The 17964-nt window shown below is 38.9% G+C and overlaps 1 protein-coding gene across 1 annotated transcript in view; it reads right to left on the bottom strand.

The window, feature by feature from the left end:
* Positions 1-5855: 5855 nt before the first annotated feature.
* COL4A3 (collagen type IV alpha 3 chain) overlaps positions 5856-17964 on the bottom strand; it is a 64063-nt gene continuing 51954 nt past the window's right edge. The window contains exons 40-53 of the mRNA XM_072868491.1: positions 17713-17793; positions 16600-16698; positions 15850-15900; positions 14593-14778; positions 13887-14017; positions 13362-13434; positions 11957-12028; positions 11712-11831; positions 10569-10667; positions 9730-9942; positions 8874-9051; positions 7719-7833; positions 6215-6387; positions 5856-5940 (exon numbers count right to left, since the gene is read on the bottom strand). Of these exons, the coding sequence (XP_072724592.1) occupies positions 5856-5940; positions 6215-6387; positions 7719-7833; positions 8874-9051; positions 9730-9942; positions 10569-10667; positions 11712-11831; positions 11957-12028; positions 13362-13434; positions 13887-14017; positions 14593-14778; positions 15850-15900; positions 16600-16698; positions 17713-17793 (1676 nt within the window). The remainder of the gene's footprint in view (positions 5941-6214; positions 6388-7718; positions 7834-8873; positions 9052-9729; positions 9943-10568; positions 10668-11711; positions 11832-11956; positions 12029-13361; positions 13435-13886; positions 14018-14592; positions 14779-15849; positions 15901-16599; positions 16699-17712; positions 17794-17964) is intronic.

Here is a 17964-nt window from a genome sequence, read left to right as displayed (position 1 = left end):
AGGGAAGGCGGGGGCCGCGCAGGCGCGCTGGGAGGTGTGTCCAGGCCGTGACGCAAAGTCACCCGCGGGGCCGGGCCCGGCGCGGAGTGAGGCCCGGGGCTGCCCTGCGGGCTCGGGAGGGACGCTTGCAGCCGGCGTTGGGCCCTGAGCAAGCGGCGCCGCTGTCACGGCGACCCGCGGGCCGGAGGGAGCAGGTGGTCGCCGGCCCTGCTTCCAGCCAGAGCGTGAAGAGCTGCAGTTAGTGGCACGGGTCTCTGCACGGAGAGACTCTGTTTAACTTATCCCGGAAGCTGGTCATCGCCTTCTCCCAGTCTGCATGGAGGGCAAGCCGCTTGCATTAGTGCGGTGCTGCCCTGGAGCCGGGGCGTTGTACCTCCGCGGCTCCTGAGCTGAGCCTCGCAGCAACTGGTGGGGCCCGAGGGGAAGGGACTTCGGGCAGCGCTCACCGCAGGTGCCGGCAGAGCCAGGACCCTCTGCTCCAGCGCCTGTGCCGCTCCTGCTGCCCATCGCTGCCGACGGCTCGCTCCTGCTGAAACCACTCCTTGCAACCCGTCCATCTCTTTAAGTGGTGGCTGTCGAGCAGCAGAGCTTCGTGTGGAACACCCGCACTCTCTGCTTACATCTTTTGTGCTGTGGTGGATTAACGTACTGTTGTAACATGGAAAGTGAAGATCTAATTATGTGTTAAGTGGGTGGAAAATCTGGCTCTGTAAGATGAACCTGGCACACCACCCTCATGTGCAAGGGCAAAAGGCCAGTCACTTCAGGGCACATTTTCTCAAAGACAGGTAGTTGCCTAGCTACCACTCAAAAGCAACTGCACACTTCAAAAAACCCAGCTGCTAGTTAAGCTTCACATTTTAACAGCTGGTAAACTTCACAAAGGCTGTCCTGTTACACAGTGTCTTTTCTATGTCAATCACCACCCCATTAGCATTACATAAAATTTGTCAGCAGATGTGGTTGACAGAGCCATCCATTTCCCATCCCACTTAAACCCAGCTTGCATGTCAATTCTGACCGGCAGAGCACCATCTCCTGATGTCTATAAAACACTTCCAAGGGCCCTGTTAGGTGACCCTTCCTGAAACTGGCTCTCACTCACAGCACGGGCTGCCCAAGAGCAGCTGTTTCCTTGTGGTGTGGGTAACTAAATTTTCCAATTCCATACAGAAAAATAAAATGAAAAATGCTATTATATACAGCAGATAATTTTTTCAAAGAGAGAAAAGTAGCCTCTGAGCTTTCCCTATGTTTTGATTTATGGTCACAATAATGTTTTGGAGGTCAAAATGAGTAGCAATGCCAGAAGTACTGATGTGTATATTGATCTAAGGCCCACGACTTGCTAATTCAGTTCTTTACAAATACCAACAGCACTGTTTTACAAAGGCAAGTGGTCTGAAATATGATCTCTTGCTAGATAAAAATAAAAGTTGTGTAACATTGAGAATTATGCATCATTTGCCTTTAGATATATGATCTTACATTTGGCCTCCTTGAAACACAAATTGTTGGCCTGAGCACATCTTACCAGGCAATCCCCATCATTCTGTAGGATAGTCCTCCTCAGTTTTACCACTTCTCCAGGCTCTAAGATTTACAAACTATCAATAGGGATTTAGTATTAAAAAAAAAAATCTATAAAAGGTCTAAAACTGGTTCTTGAAGCACACTAGAAATACAGTCCTTCTCCCATGATTCCCCATATATAAGTTTATGTTGACATCAATTATTTAACTATTTTTTTTTTTATTCCATTGAATATATGATTGCTGTTCATAAATTGAGTGGTCACACAATAAAAGCAGTCACAGACTAGTCACCTGGGTTCTTCTAATCCACAGGAAATTCTCCAGAAGAGCCCTGGTGGTGATTTCTAGTGTAATATCATGTCATGAATCACCACTAGTAGATCATGACTACGTCAGCCTGTCCAGGCCCCATGTATTCTGTCAGATCTCAAAAAGAATTGCATCAGGCTGTATCCTCATTGCTTTCCCATTTTTTCATTGTGTAGAAGTCCTAGCACAAATAATTTTCTTCAACAGTTTTCAGATCTTTCTGCAGATATCCTTGATTTTCTTGTTCTGTGATTTAAAAGGCCATCCTTAAGAATGTTGCATACAACCCTGTTCTATCAGTTTGATTTTTCAGATATGTCTTCCTTATTTTCACACTGAAATCTTGATAAAAATTTTAGGTGTGTCCTTTTCTTTCTGCTGCACACAATCTGCATGTTTGTCTGTCTGTGTGCACTTACAGAATACCTCTGGGTACCGTCTTCTGTCTGAGGAAACACTACAAGTCCTACTCTTTTCTAGTTTTTACAGGTTTTGGCTTTTTTGGTGGCCTGTCCTTTCCTTTCTTGAACCTGGAGTTACATTGGTTCCCTAAGCAAATTGTGACTGTCAGCAAGCTGCAAGAATGGCTTCCTTCCACAGAGGAAGACAATCCCAGCCCAGGAAGGACAGTGATCTCTACAACAAGGGCACAGTCCCACCATGCTGGGCACAGCAACACAGACCTGGGCCAGTGACAGCAAAAGGTTCTGTTGACCATCCAGCAGCCATCAGGCAAATGCAAGGTGACAAGTCAGATGCCAGGTCAAAGACAAGTGAAGAAGTTGGGAGCAGCAGGGGAGAGGGCTGGGCATAAGCCTACCTACAGCAGAGCTCAGCCAAGGCCCGGGATGGAGCTTGGATGCAGTGCCTCACTTTGGGGCTGCTGGTCTGCTGAAGGCTGCCAGCCTTCTTCATCTTCCTAGTTTTTCCTCTGTGTCATCACAACCCTTTCTCTCCTACTATTTCTGTCAACAGCAACTTGTCACCCACCTGTGCTTCATGCATTTGAATCCAGCAGAAAATATGAATGAACACAGTAGAAGAGAAGAACATGGCTGAGTTGTTCCAGATTGAAACCAGTGTCTGTCACCAGCCCATCACAGTATCCTATGTAGAAATACGTCTAGGAAGAAAGACAGCATGCAGACATCCAGCTTGGGTATCTACACTGAAGTGCTAGACTTCTAGTGTAGTCCAAGTAGGAGAGAGCAACCATCTTTCTGAGGGCAAACCACCTACTGTCTTTTAATCAGGTGACAGGTTTTGGGGGGTTTTTTTTGGTAAATAATATTATGCATAGGTAGTGGAAAAGATCATTAGCACTGCAAAGAACAAAAAACCAAGTGAAATGGGTCTTTTATTTAGTCAAAATATTTTTATTTGGCTGTGTTTAGCAGAAGGTTTGCTTTCCTCCCCCCCCCACCCCCATTTACTCATTATTTCTGATTTCTCATGCTTCCATTCTTTCAGTACAATATATTAATACCTTGCACCTCTTCAGCACTTTCCAGTTAAGGCTCTCAAAGCATTTACAGACATGAGTTAACTAATCCTCACAACAATCATTAGCAGTAGGGAAGTAAAGTGATCTGCATCTGCAGAGAGAAGTTAAGATCAACTTTTTTTCAAGTTTTTCTTTGATTTTCAGTGTCCAGCTTGTATTATGCTGGGACTGATGAACATATGTATCCCTGCAGTTGTGTTTCATGCTTTTGAAAAAGACTGAGTTTGAGCACTCAAAATCTAAAGCTGTTTATGAAAATCTTTTTTTAGTAACTTGTTGAAGGCCACACAATAAGTGAGCAGTGGAATCCAAAACTGGGAACAAGGCATAACTTCCAGTTATGTGCTATACTATGAGACATAACTCTTTGTAACTTACCTTTGGACTTTAAAACCACAACCCATTCCCTTCTCCTTACATGTTATCCTCTACTGACCATTTCCAGCAGACTTGAACGTCAGGTGTTTACATTCTGCATTTTACTAGCAATTTTACATGAGGGTCTTCACAGTCATCAATTGTATACAGTATACAATGCCTTTGGGTGACTGTAATGAGCCTTAATGGAAAAAAAAACCCACAAAAACCCAACAACCTAACAAGCAACAGGTGTGGATTTTATCTTTGAGTATTTAAAGCAAACTTCAGAGTTTATGGAAAAATCTACTATGTGATTGTTTTAAGGAAAACACTCCCCATCCCCCAACCTGGTTCAAATGGAAGACTAAATATTAACTTGACATTAATACCTTCTTATCAGTAGTGCATCTGCATAGAGATTCTTCATAAAAACCTGCAAATTCACAATTATACCTTGCAAACAGAAGTACTATGACTGTTCAAGCAAGCACTAATTTAAAAATATCTATTCGGTTCATGTAAATGGTATCTTCATGTTAGCTCCATCAGAAGATACTGGCATGAAACACAGATGAAACTTTTTCTTAGTTAGGTTGCCACTGAAAATTCAAACAGTCAGACAAACACAATGCAAGTATTTTAACAGAAACAATATAAAATTTCACTGGCTTAAAAAAAGATCTAAATGAGAAATCTTGGTTATTTCAATGAATTGCTACACCCTACATTTAAAATTATGCATTTACAGAACTATTCAGGTGAATTAGGATTCTTCTATAACACTAAATACTGGAATTCTGATAGATTGTGCAAGTATTAAAAAAATATTAACATTTTAAATGTTAACATTACAATTTTAAATAGCCTTGCAAGTGCAATGTTATAAATATAAAAAAAACCCTCAGAGCTACAATTTTATAAGTTATATGAGTAAATGAAAGTGCTTTTCAAGTATTTATGTTCACTTACAGTTGGATTCTCTTGTATAAGTCAGTGCTCAGATGGTACAATTTAAATATCAGTCTTTTTAAAAAATTTTGGATGCATACATTTAACTGGATGGAATAAATGGTTTCATTTGCAGAAATGTGTGATAAATTATATTATGTATTTAAATATTTGTGATAAATATTTAAATATGGAATATTATAAAATGTGAATATTATATTTTTTGCTTTCTATTAAAAATAAAATAGAAAGAGATCACATCCTGATGGGTGTGTGATAATCTGATAATACCATGGGAGCCCTTGAGCCATACAGTAATTGTTAATTCCATCAAAATCCCCAATGATGATATGCTAAATAGTTGTTCTTCAGCAGGGACAAAAGCATGTGATCATAATAGAGGCCCAAAAGTGTCAACGTGCGAAGAATTTAAAAGATCTCATGATCTGTGTCAAAAGCCATGGAATCTAATGAAAACTATCCAAGACTTTCAATTAGTCAGCCCTTAGCCAAAGTCACTCTGCAGAACACAGCTAGTGCATGTCACCACTGTACTCTCTGCCCAGTGTGTGGTGTAGCTCCCTTTCTGGCTAGTCAAGAACCATTATTATTGCAGTGATACAAAAAAGATTGTATTCCTGTTTGCCAGCCAGAGTAATGGTGAGGTAAGTGGGGAGATACTTGTTTATTAAACAAGAAAACCAAACCAAAACAACCCTAAATGAATCATTATGTATTTAAAAGTGCACTGAAAATATTTCCTGTTGAACCCTATCTCTCATAAGTGCCAGATTTTCATCTTAAATTATATCCATTTTGAACACTGAACCTATGTAAGCTGGTATTAGAGCATTTAGTTTGTCTTGTGGTTTGAAAAGCACATGACACAAGGCAGCATTAACATCTTTCATTAAAGATCTGGCGACGCCATAGTTTTATCATGAAGATGCAGCTTAGAAATGACATAGTTCAGCAGAAGCCCCTGCAGACTGCCATAACAAGCTTTCTCCAACAAAGTGCTTTGTCATTTGCCAAAGACAAAAGTCAAACTGTTGCCCTACCTCACCACAGTGCTGCACCAGCAATTTATAATTTTCTTTCCAGATGCAGTTGGACTTTAATAAAATATAGCTCTTCAGCGTTAGGCAATTCTTTGTAATAAAAGCAGAGTTTCATGTTCCATCAAGAGTGACCACTGTTTAGACTGGTCTCTTCATGCAGACCTGACAACGGCTGATGATGTTTTCTAGTTCTCCTGCTTTCAAAGTCTGTGGCAGAGGTTTCCTAAAAGAAAGAAAACAAACATTTACTTTTTTCTTTAAAAAACAGGGAGAGATGATGAAACTTTTTATATGGAATTATGGACAACAACATTGAAATTCTTGGCTCACCTAAGGCATCTTTGTGCTACAGAATGACCCAAAACCTTACAAGGGGGGATATCTAAACTGAGGGGAATTACTAGGGGAGCCCCCACATGTTACGCAGGCAGTTATTGTCTCCTTGGGCACTTGCAGCATGGATGCTATGTGTATGGATGCAGGGAATTACAGTTTACCTGAACATTCTTCTTGGATTTAACGATGCCAACCAGAAGCTGTAGGAATTTGTGTAGTAGTTGCACGTGCCCCTGCCATGGCACTCTATGAATGGGATGGCTCGAAATTCTTCCAAACAAGATCCAGGAGATGCCAATGCTTGGCCAGAAGCTTCTGAGCCAGCGCTTGTATACTGTAACCACCAACACATTTTTTATCAGAACTTGTCCATCAGCTTTTAGTAAGCTGCAGGCAAAAAAAAAATCTCCTTCTAAAACATACCATATGTTCTGTGGTATATCTTGGACAAAATAAAGTGAACACAGATTAGTTTTATAAACTTATAACTAAGCACAGAAGCCTTATGAAAATTCAAGCACAGTTATGGCATTTCTTAAGTCCCTGCAAAGGCCTTTTTCTGCTCCATGAAAACGCATGAAACTGTAACCACTACAAAGACCAGAAAGTAGCTGGCTTCTGTCCAGTTGAGGACTACAGTAACTGAATTACAAATAAGCCAAATCCCCTATTTTGTGTGTGTTCATATTTTTTGTTGCATTGATTGCTTCTCCAAACACAAAAAGCAAAGAAGGCATTTTCCTTCTCTGATGTTGGTAAATGCTTGTAGAAATATCTCTAAAATAATTTATGACAGTAGAAAATTGGCTAGGAGATACCATTTGCATTTGCTGATGTTGGAAACAAGCAAGTGATTTTAACCAGATGCTGCAAAAATTATCTCATTCTTTTCCAAGATTATTGTTATTATTACTTAGGGCCAAATCCCAGGAGAGACAACAATTTTCACACTAGACCTAAAAGCACTTTACATCATGCAAAAAAGAGGGGTTTTTAATTCTGTCTTTTACCCTCATTTACCCTCAGATGTCATCCCTATGACATCTTTGTTATCCATGCCTGTGAGATGAAGTGCTACGTCCCCTAGTATAGATACACCCTTATTCCCATACTCAGTTCCCATCTTGCAGACACATTATGAACTTTCTTCACTCGTTACGGCAACGAGTTAACTGCCTCAAAATTGCTGAGGCAGTCTTTTGTAGACAGTGTACTGCATTTATTTTGATTTTAGCTTTCTGTGGAGTTCAGCCTCAAGATCTGATTTATAAAAGAACTGCCTGGCATGGAAGCAGGTCAGTTATTTCTGTTTATTTGCGTTCAGGACTGGTTTAACAACTCCACTCCCCAAACCTGTTTCCTAGATCTTAGCATGACACATGAAAATGAGAGCATGCAGTTATTTTTGTCAGACTAAAATCCTATGGTTCTCCTTTCATCTCTTCCCCTTTTCCTCCTGCCACCTGTTTTTAAGGACAGATCAGAACAGTTGTTCCTATGCTTCTGGCATTAAATAAGAGTTAATAGAATTATTGTTTACTTCTTGGCAAAGGAAAAAAAAAAGAATTTAACAACTATTAAGGAACAAATGAGCTATGAGCAGATGACGATACCAGAGAAAGTGACAGGACATAAAATTAATAATTAAAGTCTTTATATCCTTACCATAACAAAAGAAAAACCCTTCCAGAGAGATATCCAGCTGTCTGGACATGCAGGAACTACAGTTGTTTGGCTGTGAACTGCTATTACCATTGCAGCTCCTTCACAGACAGCACACCTGTAAGAAAAAACACACATGCATTCAGTGCAGATATGAGGGAAAACATGTAAGCAGACAAAAACGGTATTCCTGGGATAGTAGCTACCTAATGGCAGGGCTTACTATAAATGTTACAACTCACATAGGTTTTCTCTGTTTAATGAGGAGATAAGTAAATTGAAGGTAACCCAATACCTTGCTTTGCAATCTCTACTAGTAACACCAGACAACAATTGGTAAGAGATGGGAATTAGTCGCAGAACATTTGAGCTTCCTAATTTTGCCTTTATTGAAGTAACAAGCTAAATTTTACCTTCTTCATGTGCTCACTACTATATGTTGTTATGGTTTAGATCAAAGTTCTGTACCTTTAGTTGCTAAGATTAGAAGAAGTAATCTTTATTTCCTAAATGAAGGAATTATGAAGCTGAGCTGCTAGATTGCAACAATTGGGTAGGGCAGGCTAGAAGACAGTGCAAAGCTTGCCTTCCCATCTTTCATTTTGCTAGTCTTGGGTCTTTCGTGCTTTTACAGCTTTTCCTCTTAAGATGCTCTTCATCCTTCTCAGCTGTTCTAAAGCAATTAGAAAGGGCCACATTTGCACAAGGGTGTTTCATAGCAGAGAACCTTCAGCCCCAATTTACAATATTCTTCACCCAACTACAGTAAATGTATCACACATAATTGAAAGCAGAACTTGATTTGTACTGTATTCCAAATAATGAAGCTGTCTTTGTTTCATTTTAGAGTGCCTCCAATATACACAACAATAGTTTTTTTTTTAAAAAATCACTGCAATCAGTAAGACTGTGTGCCATCTTCTCAGCAGCTATGCAGATTAAGCCCTGTGGTGGGACCCTCACTTTAATCTAACTTTTCTTAGAGTATCACTGAATATCAGACATATTCAGGTGAGTAATCAAAAATCAGGTGGTTAAAAACAGTGCTTGTACTGTCTGAGATGGGCAGGTCTTTGCCTAAGATTTGCCATTCAAAACAATTTATGATGTCTTTGTGGTTCCAGGCCAGAAAAGCTAAATTTTTTTTTACACTCTTACCTGCTTATATGGGGCTCTAGTGCCCTGCCAGAAATCGGTGCCATGTCTACTGGCATTACTGCTGCAGCTGACAGCCAGTATGAATAGTCATTGCGAGAAGCAAAACTACAAACATCATTGGTGTTACAGAATAAGAATGGCATGGTGGTAAATCTCTGCAAGCAGCTACCAGCTGTTCCTAAAAGACAAAAGAGGAGAGTTTTGTGACAAATAGGAGATTATATTTAGTGTAGCCAACAGAAGAGACACATGATGGCATCCACCTACTATAGTGAGAATTAAAACAGTTGGTAACTATGGAGAGAAGTGTCTGTACAGTGGAATTCTACAAAAGCAAAATGCTTATGGTATATACAAAAATATGTATATAAAAAATAAGGGCTAAGAACAAAATCTGTTAAAATAGTAGTGTCTTGTTGAATGGTATTGGTCCTTGACACAGTGGGCAGGGATTCAGCTGCTTAAACAAAAGCTTCCAGTGCCATTTTTGACACCCTAAAGCATCCCATTTGGTCTCCAAAAAAACAAGATTCTCTCTCAGATCCCGTGTTGTTACTGTCAGCCCTGTGCAGATGTTGTGGACATTTATACTAGACATCTACCCAAAATTAACTGAATTCCTCTTCAAAAATATCTAGGGAATGTCTAGGCAAAAGGGAATATTGGAGTGCAGGAAAGAAAGGTGTCTTTCAAGCCATGATTCCTGAATTGACTCAGAGCAGCAGACCGCCCCAGAGACTGACGGTTGAAACCAATGTTCATCTTGGACACTTACTGTGAGTTTCATTTCATGAAGACAACTTAGAATTAGTGGGCTCTAAAGAAAATGATCTGAAAATTTTTACCAATACAGTACCAAGATCTTGTCCATGTGCTCGTTCATTTCCTTGTACAAAAAGCAGTGAATAGCCAACATAGATCTGCGATGTCCCATGTGGGCATGAGGGAATCTTTGTTGATTGACTATGCCGGGTAAAGATAAAACCTCTTCTTGTTGGACCAGCAATGATAGTACCTGGTGATCCAGGTAACCCCTGTAGACCTGGAAAGCCAATCAGTCCAGGTTGTCCTGTGGAGGGGAAAGAAATATGACTGCAAATATTATAATTTTGTTTGAATTTTTACTTCATTTACATTAGTGGAACCACTTGAAAACTAACAAAAAATTTACCAATCAGAAGATACATCTTGAAAATTGGTAGTATTTGTTGCTAGATGTATTAACTCCTTCAGACCTAGCTCAGGTAGCTTTACATTGCATAGTTCCATGGAATAGTGAGATATTTTAAAGAACCATGGCGATTTTTACCAAAAAAGTTGTAAAGTAAAAACATTTTATGGTGACTAAATAAAAATATTTAGTTCCGTTTTGATATCATATAAAGGCACACTGGTACCTAGGGATTTCAAATGGATAAATAAATGTGATTAATAACAGAGGAGCACAGTCAAGGCATGTTTTTGTAAATTATTTCAGTTGTGAACATTCATCTGTTAAAAGCTAAGAATGTGCTTACATGTGCTTGTGTCCCTAAAGCTACTGCAAATGTTACAGAATCTCAATACATGCAAGAGGAAGGATTTACAGAAATCAGGAATACAGTTTATCTGTAAATTCATTTGCAGAAATCAGGAATACAGTTTATCTGTAAATTCAGTAGTAGCAGTCAAACAGAGATGTCTGCTTTCCTGTACCTCTTTGTCCTGGAAATCCCCTGTCTCCTTTTGGACCAGGCAGTCCTGGTTGACCTGGATGACCAAAACTTCCTGGTAGACCTTTTACTCCTTTAGGTCCTAAATTGCAATCAAGAAAAAAACCAAGAATAATATAGCAGTAGTTATTCTAGATTTTAATAACTGTTAATGAATAAAGTTAAAATCTCCACGTAAATGTAGCTGCATTAGAATAAAAACATCAGCATGAATTTACTAAGTTTTGAGACTGTCTATAGTGTTACTGTCACCACATTTCCTGTCAGGAAGATTCCAAGAAAATATTGAATGTATTGCAGAAAAATATTATTCTTATAAGAAATATTTACAGAAAGCAAAGAGCTTTTTCTTTTAGCCTGTGTCATAAAACAGAAATATTTCAAAAATATAGTAACAGGCCATAATCATCTTGGTCACGGTTTGTAATCCTATAAATAATGCAGCTCCTTTGTAAAACAACTTTAAGGAAAGTGTAAAAGTACTGTTCTTTAGTGCCTGCTTTGTTATGCTGGAGGCAACTGTCATTCCTGAGTGGTGCATGCCTTCTGGCAAGCCTGCCCCCCTCAGGAGCTCCCTCCTGGGGTGGAAAGCTGTTGTATTGAGAAGGGTGGCCAAGTACCTGCTGCACATCCTACCTGCTCCTTGCTTCCCCATTCCTCACAGCCGTGGCAGGCTTCACTTCTAGTGCCAATGGAGCAGTAGCCAGCCTCTCCTTTCCCTTCCCGCCCCCAGACTATAACAGACACAATTACTTAGTAGCACATCTAGAATACTTCTACTACAAGTTGTAACTTCCCCCCCCAAATGACAAACATCCTGAGCATGGTTCTGGTTGTATGAAAATGGTGCATGTTTTGATCCAAGTTTACTTCTTATTCCATTATTTTGCTTAGGCTTATGTTGAAGGAGAAACTTACTCTCTGACTGTGAGGGTGGAGGGCAGATGGAATGGGACAGGTTATAAATACAAGGTTGTTAACAAGGTACAAAGAGCTATTTTTAAATATGGAGAGGTATTTTTAAAGACATGTCAATTTGCTATGCAGAAGCATGTTTTCCCACCAAACCAAAATGTTCCACTAAGCAGCACACACAAACACGTACAGAGATAAAAATATAAAGCACCTTGTAGACCAGGAATCCCTTGAATTCCTTGATCACCTGGTGTTCCTGGGATTCCTGGCAGTCCAGGAGGACCCTTGCTTCCTGGGACAGAGAATATTCTCTCAGGGACTCCAGGTGGACCTAGCAGCAAAAAGATAGTGAAGAGCTATTGCTTTATATGAAAAGCAAGCAAGCAAGCAAACTACAAAACAAAACAAACAGATCAAGCTAAGTCAGCTGGTATTAGAATGAGAAGGGTTGGTTACCTTGCTGGCCCTTTGGTCCCCTTGGCCCTTCTGCACCTTGTGGTCCAGGGGGTCCTTGATTACCCTTTTCTCCTAAAACAGAAGATTGGAGATACATCTGTCTGGTTCAAAATGTCAAAACAACCGTTAGAGTTTCAGAGGCTTATTTAAGAGTCCATGCAACCTTTCCTAAGAGTTACACAGCCTGTAGACTCATTTGAAATGCAAGAGCAGACTCTACGTATCTGTATAATCTATAGGCCAAGTGCAGTCAGTTTATAAGATGATGTTTCCATGCCTATCTTCATATAATGGCTAGTCCCATAAACCAAGCTTAAAATCTCAACTTCAGACTATGTCCTTTTTATCTTATGTGTTTTTGTCACTGAGTTTGCAGGTCAAGTGCTGCCTTCAGTGATGCTGTGCAGTTCAACTCCCTTTAAACCCTACTGTCAGTTATGCTGATGGCTGTTAGGAGGGTTGTATAGTTTTTCCAGTTTTTGAAACTTAATAAGCAATTCTTTTAACTTTGCAAAATATGAGGTTACATCCAGATTACTCTCCACAGCCCTGCTGGAAATTAAAAAAAAATAATAATAAAAGTATTTTTATCATCAAGTCAGGAGATTTGACTATGCCATGAAATTAGAGCTTTTTACTTAAGAAAGTGTAATTACTGTCTGTACAGTGACTTTTCAAATTAGAAAAAAATTAAAATACACAACAATTAGCATGGAACACAAACCAGTAGGTTAAAAAGGTAATGCCAATGTTGTGTCACTGTAAATCATGCAATTTAAAAAATGAGAATATTGGAGTAATGCAGACCTGCATCAGATTTAAATCACTAGAAAAATGTCTAAATTAAAAGGATTTTTAGCCAGCTACTTATCCAACTAACCCTCAGGAATATGAAATTAATGAAGCCAATACATTTAACAGTTTGCTGATAAACTGGTAGATTAGATTATAATTGGGACTATTCTTACGGCAAAGAGAGGACCCAGTGCTCTGTGTTGTACTTATGATTAAATGCTCTTGAGTTCTAGAGCAAAGAGGTTGCCAGAAAGTCACATCTTCTAGCAGTGGTGTGGCATTTCTAATTAGCAGACTCAGTCCCAAAGTCCTTACACATTATTAGTCACTAAGGATAAACTTGTTTTGAATTTGCCTGGAATGGAGGCCATTGAAATTTCAGACCTTCCTCACTTCAACATTAGTTTGGACATACCCATAGCATCTAACTCAAAGAAAATGCTCTCTTAGTGAACGCTTTCATTTATAGCTGACCTACACCCTGCCTCTGATGGAAAAGCCTCATGTCTCTGGGACGACACCTGGTACTATTACACACATACTATTATAACGCAACGTGTAAATTATTGTATTTGGCACACAGAAGTGTATGTAATAAATATACGAATACCTTTTACACCTGGGAATCCAAGATATCCAGGGTTCCCTCTAGCACCAGGATAACCTGATCGACCTTCTATTCCCTGCAAATCAGGGAACACAAATAATAAACAGGAAGCAGCATCCGCATGCTGCAATGAAGTACATTTTCTTTTTGTTCAGAATATTCAAAGCTTTATGTTGACAGAATGTGCTACAACTAGAATTATCTGTTCCATTTGTGAGCACGTTAGAAATAGTCATATAATTGTTAATATTATTCTGTAATTGGCCAAGGAAATGACATGCCAGAAATTCACAATAATTTCTTTTTGGTCCACTTAAGTTCATAAAAACTGCTTTTCATATCCATTTTAGTATCTTTTCTCTATTACCAGGGTTTTTTTTGGAGGATGTGGGGTTTTGTTGTTGTTCTGGTTTTTTTTGTTTTGTTTTTTGTTTGTTTGTTTGTTTTTTAATTGTCCTGGATGTTATTTTCATGGTAAGAGCAAAATTAACAATGGAGTAAAAAACAAGCAATATTCCTTTCACTGACTTTTGGACCAGGAGGACCAATGTTGCCGGCTGGGCCTGTTGGCCCTGGTATGCCATCTGCCCCTCTAACACCTTTACTTCCTTTCATGCTGGGAGTGGGAAGACCAGGAAGCCCTGGAAAACCAGGAGCACCTGTACAGAAACATCAGAGTAAGTAAAGACTACTGCCAACAGCGTTTCATATACATTACATACAATGCAGTACAACATTCAATGACTCTATAACGGTATTCATGTCTATCACCTCAGTGATTCAAAGGAAATATATCAATTTTTAAAAAATCAACTCATTTTTCCTAGCCTGCTAATTTAATCTGAGATCAGAGCTGAGTTCTTGCAGTACTCTATAGCACTACGTTTTTTTTTAATATTCTCGAGCTGTAGTTATGCCTGTAATCACACCCATGCTATCTCACTGCTTTAAAGCTGGATCTCAGCTGCCCTACAGACCACACGGGAAGAAAGCAAAATAATGCAAATCGAGTGGACTGCAAAGCTTAGCATTATTTTAATTTACATCATACTGCATAGATCATCGTGGTGTTTGCAGTGGTAACATTGTATTAACTGGTACAGGAACTACCTGTTTAATTATGAAGCTCTCTTGGGGGAAAACCCCTTTTGAACCTTGAGTTCTGGACAGGCTGAATTCTGCTTTCAATTATCAGTGTATAATTTCAGATAAATAAGGAGTTATAACAACACACCTGGTCTTCCATCTGCACCAGCAATACCTCTGTTCCCTTTTTGGCCAGTAATTGCCACGCCTGTTGCGCCTTGAAATCCAGGTAACCCCACTAAGCCAGGAGGTCCAACGGGTCCTTGATCACCCTGATGACCTTTCATACCTGGTGGCCCAGGAAAACCAGGCAGTCCCATGTCCCCTTTGATTCCTGCAAATTATAAGTATCACACTTGGGGACAGCTGTCAAGATGGTAAGACGATGTGACTACACAGAATACATGCATTTACTATACTGCAAAGGTGGAATTCAAACTTTGTTTTTAGTATGGAAAAGTCCCCAAAGCTACCTTGCTACTGTAAAGCAAAATAGTTGTGAGAAGACAGGACTCACTGTGAGGTAGTGTACACACCACTATTTTTTTTATTTTTTAAAGTTTTTTTTAAAAAAACTCCACTTCAGAGATTGCTCATACAAAGGAATAAACTTGAGAGAAGGGTAGAAAGACCAGAGCAGGGAATATTTCTTGATGCATGAGTAGAAGAAATGCTTCTTTGAACATGAGAACTGGCAAATCCTTTTAAACTAAATTCCAGCTAAAAGCATCAATACGAGTACAATAAGAGACTACTCCAGATGGATATTGTTCTAAGGTTAATCTTAGAGTTGATCCATATAGAGAGATCTATATATGGAGGGTATGAAGAGATAATTTTTTTTTTTTTTAAAGTAAAGTAAATCAATGGCTTTCTACCAGTACTAGAGACACAATGCAAAACCTAAAAAATGGGAAGAGTCCCCTCAGTCAACTGTTCATCAATATAAAAGGGATGAACAAAATTAAAATGCAATCACTGTAGCTTTTTTTACAGTATGCTTAGTATTCAGCAGCACCATCTCTTTTAATTAGAACATTCTGTTAATCAAATTATGTATCAAAATGAAATTTTGAAATTTTAGAAATTTTTAAAATTTTTAGATTAAAATTTTAAAAAAATTAAAACTTTCCCCAGAATTTTAGAATGTGTATCACCTTTGCAAAACCACAGAAATTAGCTTCTTTATTTCCCTTTTAAAACAGTCGTAACTTTACAAGCAAGAACTCTTGACATTTACTGTATAGCACCAAATCATTGATCAAGAGCACAGAATCACTCTTTGATTTTCTCTGACACTCTCAGTGCCATTTCAAGCATCCAAAAGCAGGAGGTGATTTAAAGATTACGATGATGATTCTGGTCTTTAAAAATTAAGCTTTTGCTTTCTGAAAAGACAACTCACCTCTTCGACCAGGAATACCTCGAAGGCCAGGGATTCCTTTCCCTGGTGCTCCTATAAAACATTAGGTAACATTATACTCAAAGTCCTGAATAATTGTTAGAAAACATTATAGTTGTTTAATATTTAATACATTTCTTCAGAATTCACTGAATAAAAATATAGATTTTAGTTGTATGTAAATATAATTTATTGGTTATTTCCACTTCTTCTATCCAGAAATACAAATTAAATTTGTAAGTTTTTCTTTCTGTCAGAATTCAGTAGAGGACTAAATCTATCTGTGGACATTAATGACATCAGGAGTGACATTTAAATGAAAGATTTTACAACCTAAGAGCCAGGTCATGAAAACCTTCACTATTCATGTAAGTAAACACTGATTCCTTTTATCTTATTTCCACATAAGAGAGGAGACTCCTTTAAAAGGATTTTGATTATTTTCCCCTCTTTGAGATTAAACACATAAGAACTGTTAATAGCAATACTTTGGCTCTTGCAGACATTAACATTTTTAGGGGAAGTTATGACAAATCACACATATAATAGAGCAGTGACATATGCATTTGGATTGTTGACAGTGTGTACAACAATTATATAGAAAAACCTCTGATTTATGTGAAAGTGAAAAACCTTCTACTTATAAACTTATCTTTGGCTCCACAGAAGCTCCTTATTAATCCTTCCCAAATAATCCTTATCAGTTTAACTAGGGAAAAAACCGACTGTAAAATAGAATGAAAATGGTGTTACCTGGTTCTCCCTTTACTCCTGGGGGACCAGGCATACCATCCTGACCTTGACTACCTCTTTCACCAACAAGTCCCTTTTTTCCAGGGTCTCCAACAGCACCTGTGAATTGTAATGGACCACAATATCATTTTCACATCTATTATTTTGCATTTCAAAGAGAGAAGATATGAGTCCCCTTTATTAAAATTTAATTAGTTCAGCTACTTCAAAGATAGATCTAACCTGTGTCGGTATATAAACATTTGTAAAGAGCAGCATCTAATTTTTATTGAGCTCACTGGACTTCGATGGATTTAACACCCCCACTATTTTCACAGGCAATAACTTTCTGTCTTTCAAATACATTTTAGGACCCTGCCTTTGATTAACCCATGCTGGTGGGAATCCATACAGGCAGCATGGTTTCTCTCCCTGGCTTTATTACAAATTCAAGGTTCCCTAAACAGGGAGTAGATTCTGATCTTTGCTAACTCTGCTGATAAGTCAGTGCAAGTTCACTAAAGTCTACAAAACTACAACATCATAATTTTGATAAGGATCTCTGAATATAAGAGCATTCAATGCTCTTCTTGAAGACGGTGACTGGCACTCACTTTAATAAAGTCTGCATTGTATACCTCTCTGTTGCTACATATTTGGACACTTCCCCTTACGTATATTTTGAATGGTTTGATCTTTTCTGTTGCTTTAACAAACAACTGCAACTCTGTCCCCTCTTTCCACTCTAATTCATTTTCTTCTCCTTCTCATCTAGCTACATCTTAGTTTATTGTTCTCTTTTAGGAGGCAGAACAAGCCTTTCTTACAATTGTGTGGATATCACACCTTGAGACCTCTCGATAAAAAAAAAGCAAAACGCAAAAAGCTTTACAATAGTGAAGCAAAATTAAAACCTCTTGCCTCAGCTGAACTGATAACATTGAAAATAGGCTGTCAAAGACCTTAGCTGGAACCAGGGAAGATAAACAAAGCCTTGAACTAACATAAACAGAGACTGCAACTGCATCAGTTAAATTCTAAAAAGCTCAGAAGAACAAGAACATCATTTGCCTCATTACAAAGAAAATAACAAACCAGGGGGCAGTGATTTAGGAGAGATGCTATACACCATACCAGGAGGGCCTGTAATGCCCTGTTGTCCTGGGTGGCCCTGCCATCCTTTAACACCAATATCTCCAGGAGCTCCAAGCTTCCCTGTAAGAAGAAAGAGTGTGGGAGAGGAGAAAAGGCATTATCACTAGATCCTTGGGAGAGGATCAGTCTGAGAACTTCTCTATCATTTCTGCTTTGGACAGCTGCAAAAGATCTCTAGCTGACGTAAGCTAGCCTGGCTGCACTGACTACAAAGGAGCTGTTTAGGTTTAC

Source organism: Ciconia boyciana, chromosome 7, assembly GCF_034638445.1.
Source record: "Ciconia boyciana chromosome 7, ASM3463844v1, whole genome shotgun sequence".
In the NCBI taxonomy this organism is placed as follows: domain Eukaryota; kingdom Metazoa; phylum Chordata; class Aves; order Ciconiiformes; family Ciconiidae; genus Ciconia; species Ciconia boyciana.
This window is presented reverse-complemented; position numbering and strand designations above follow the sequence as displayed.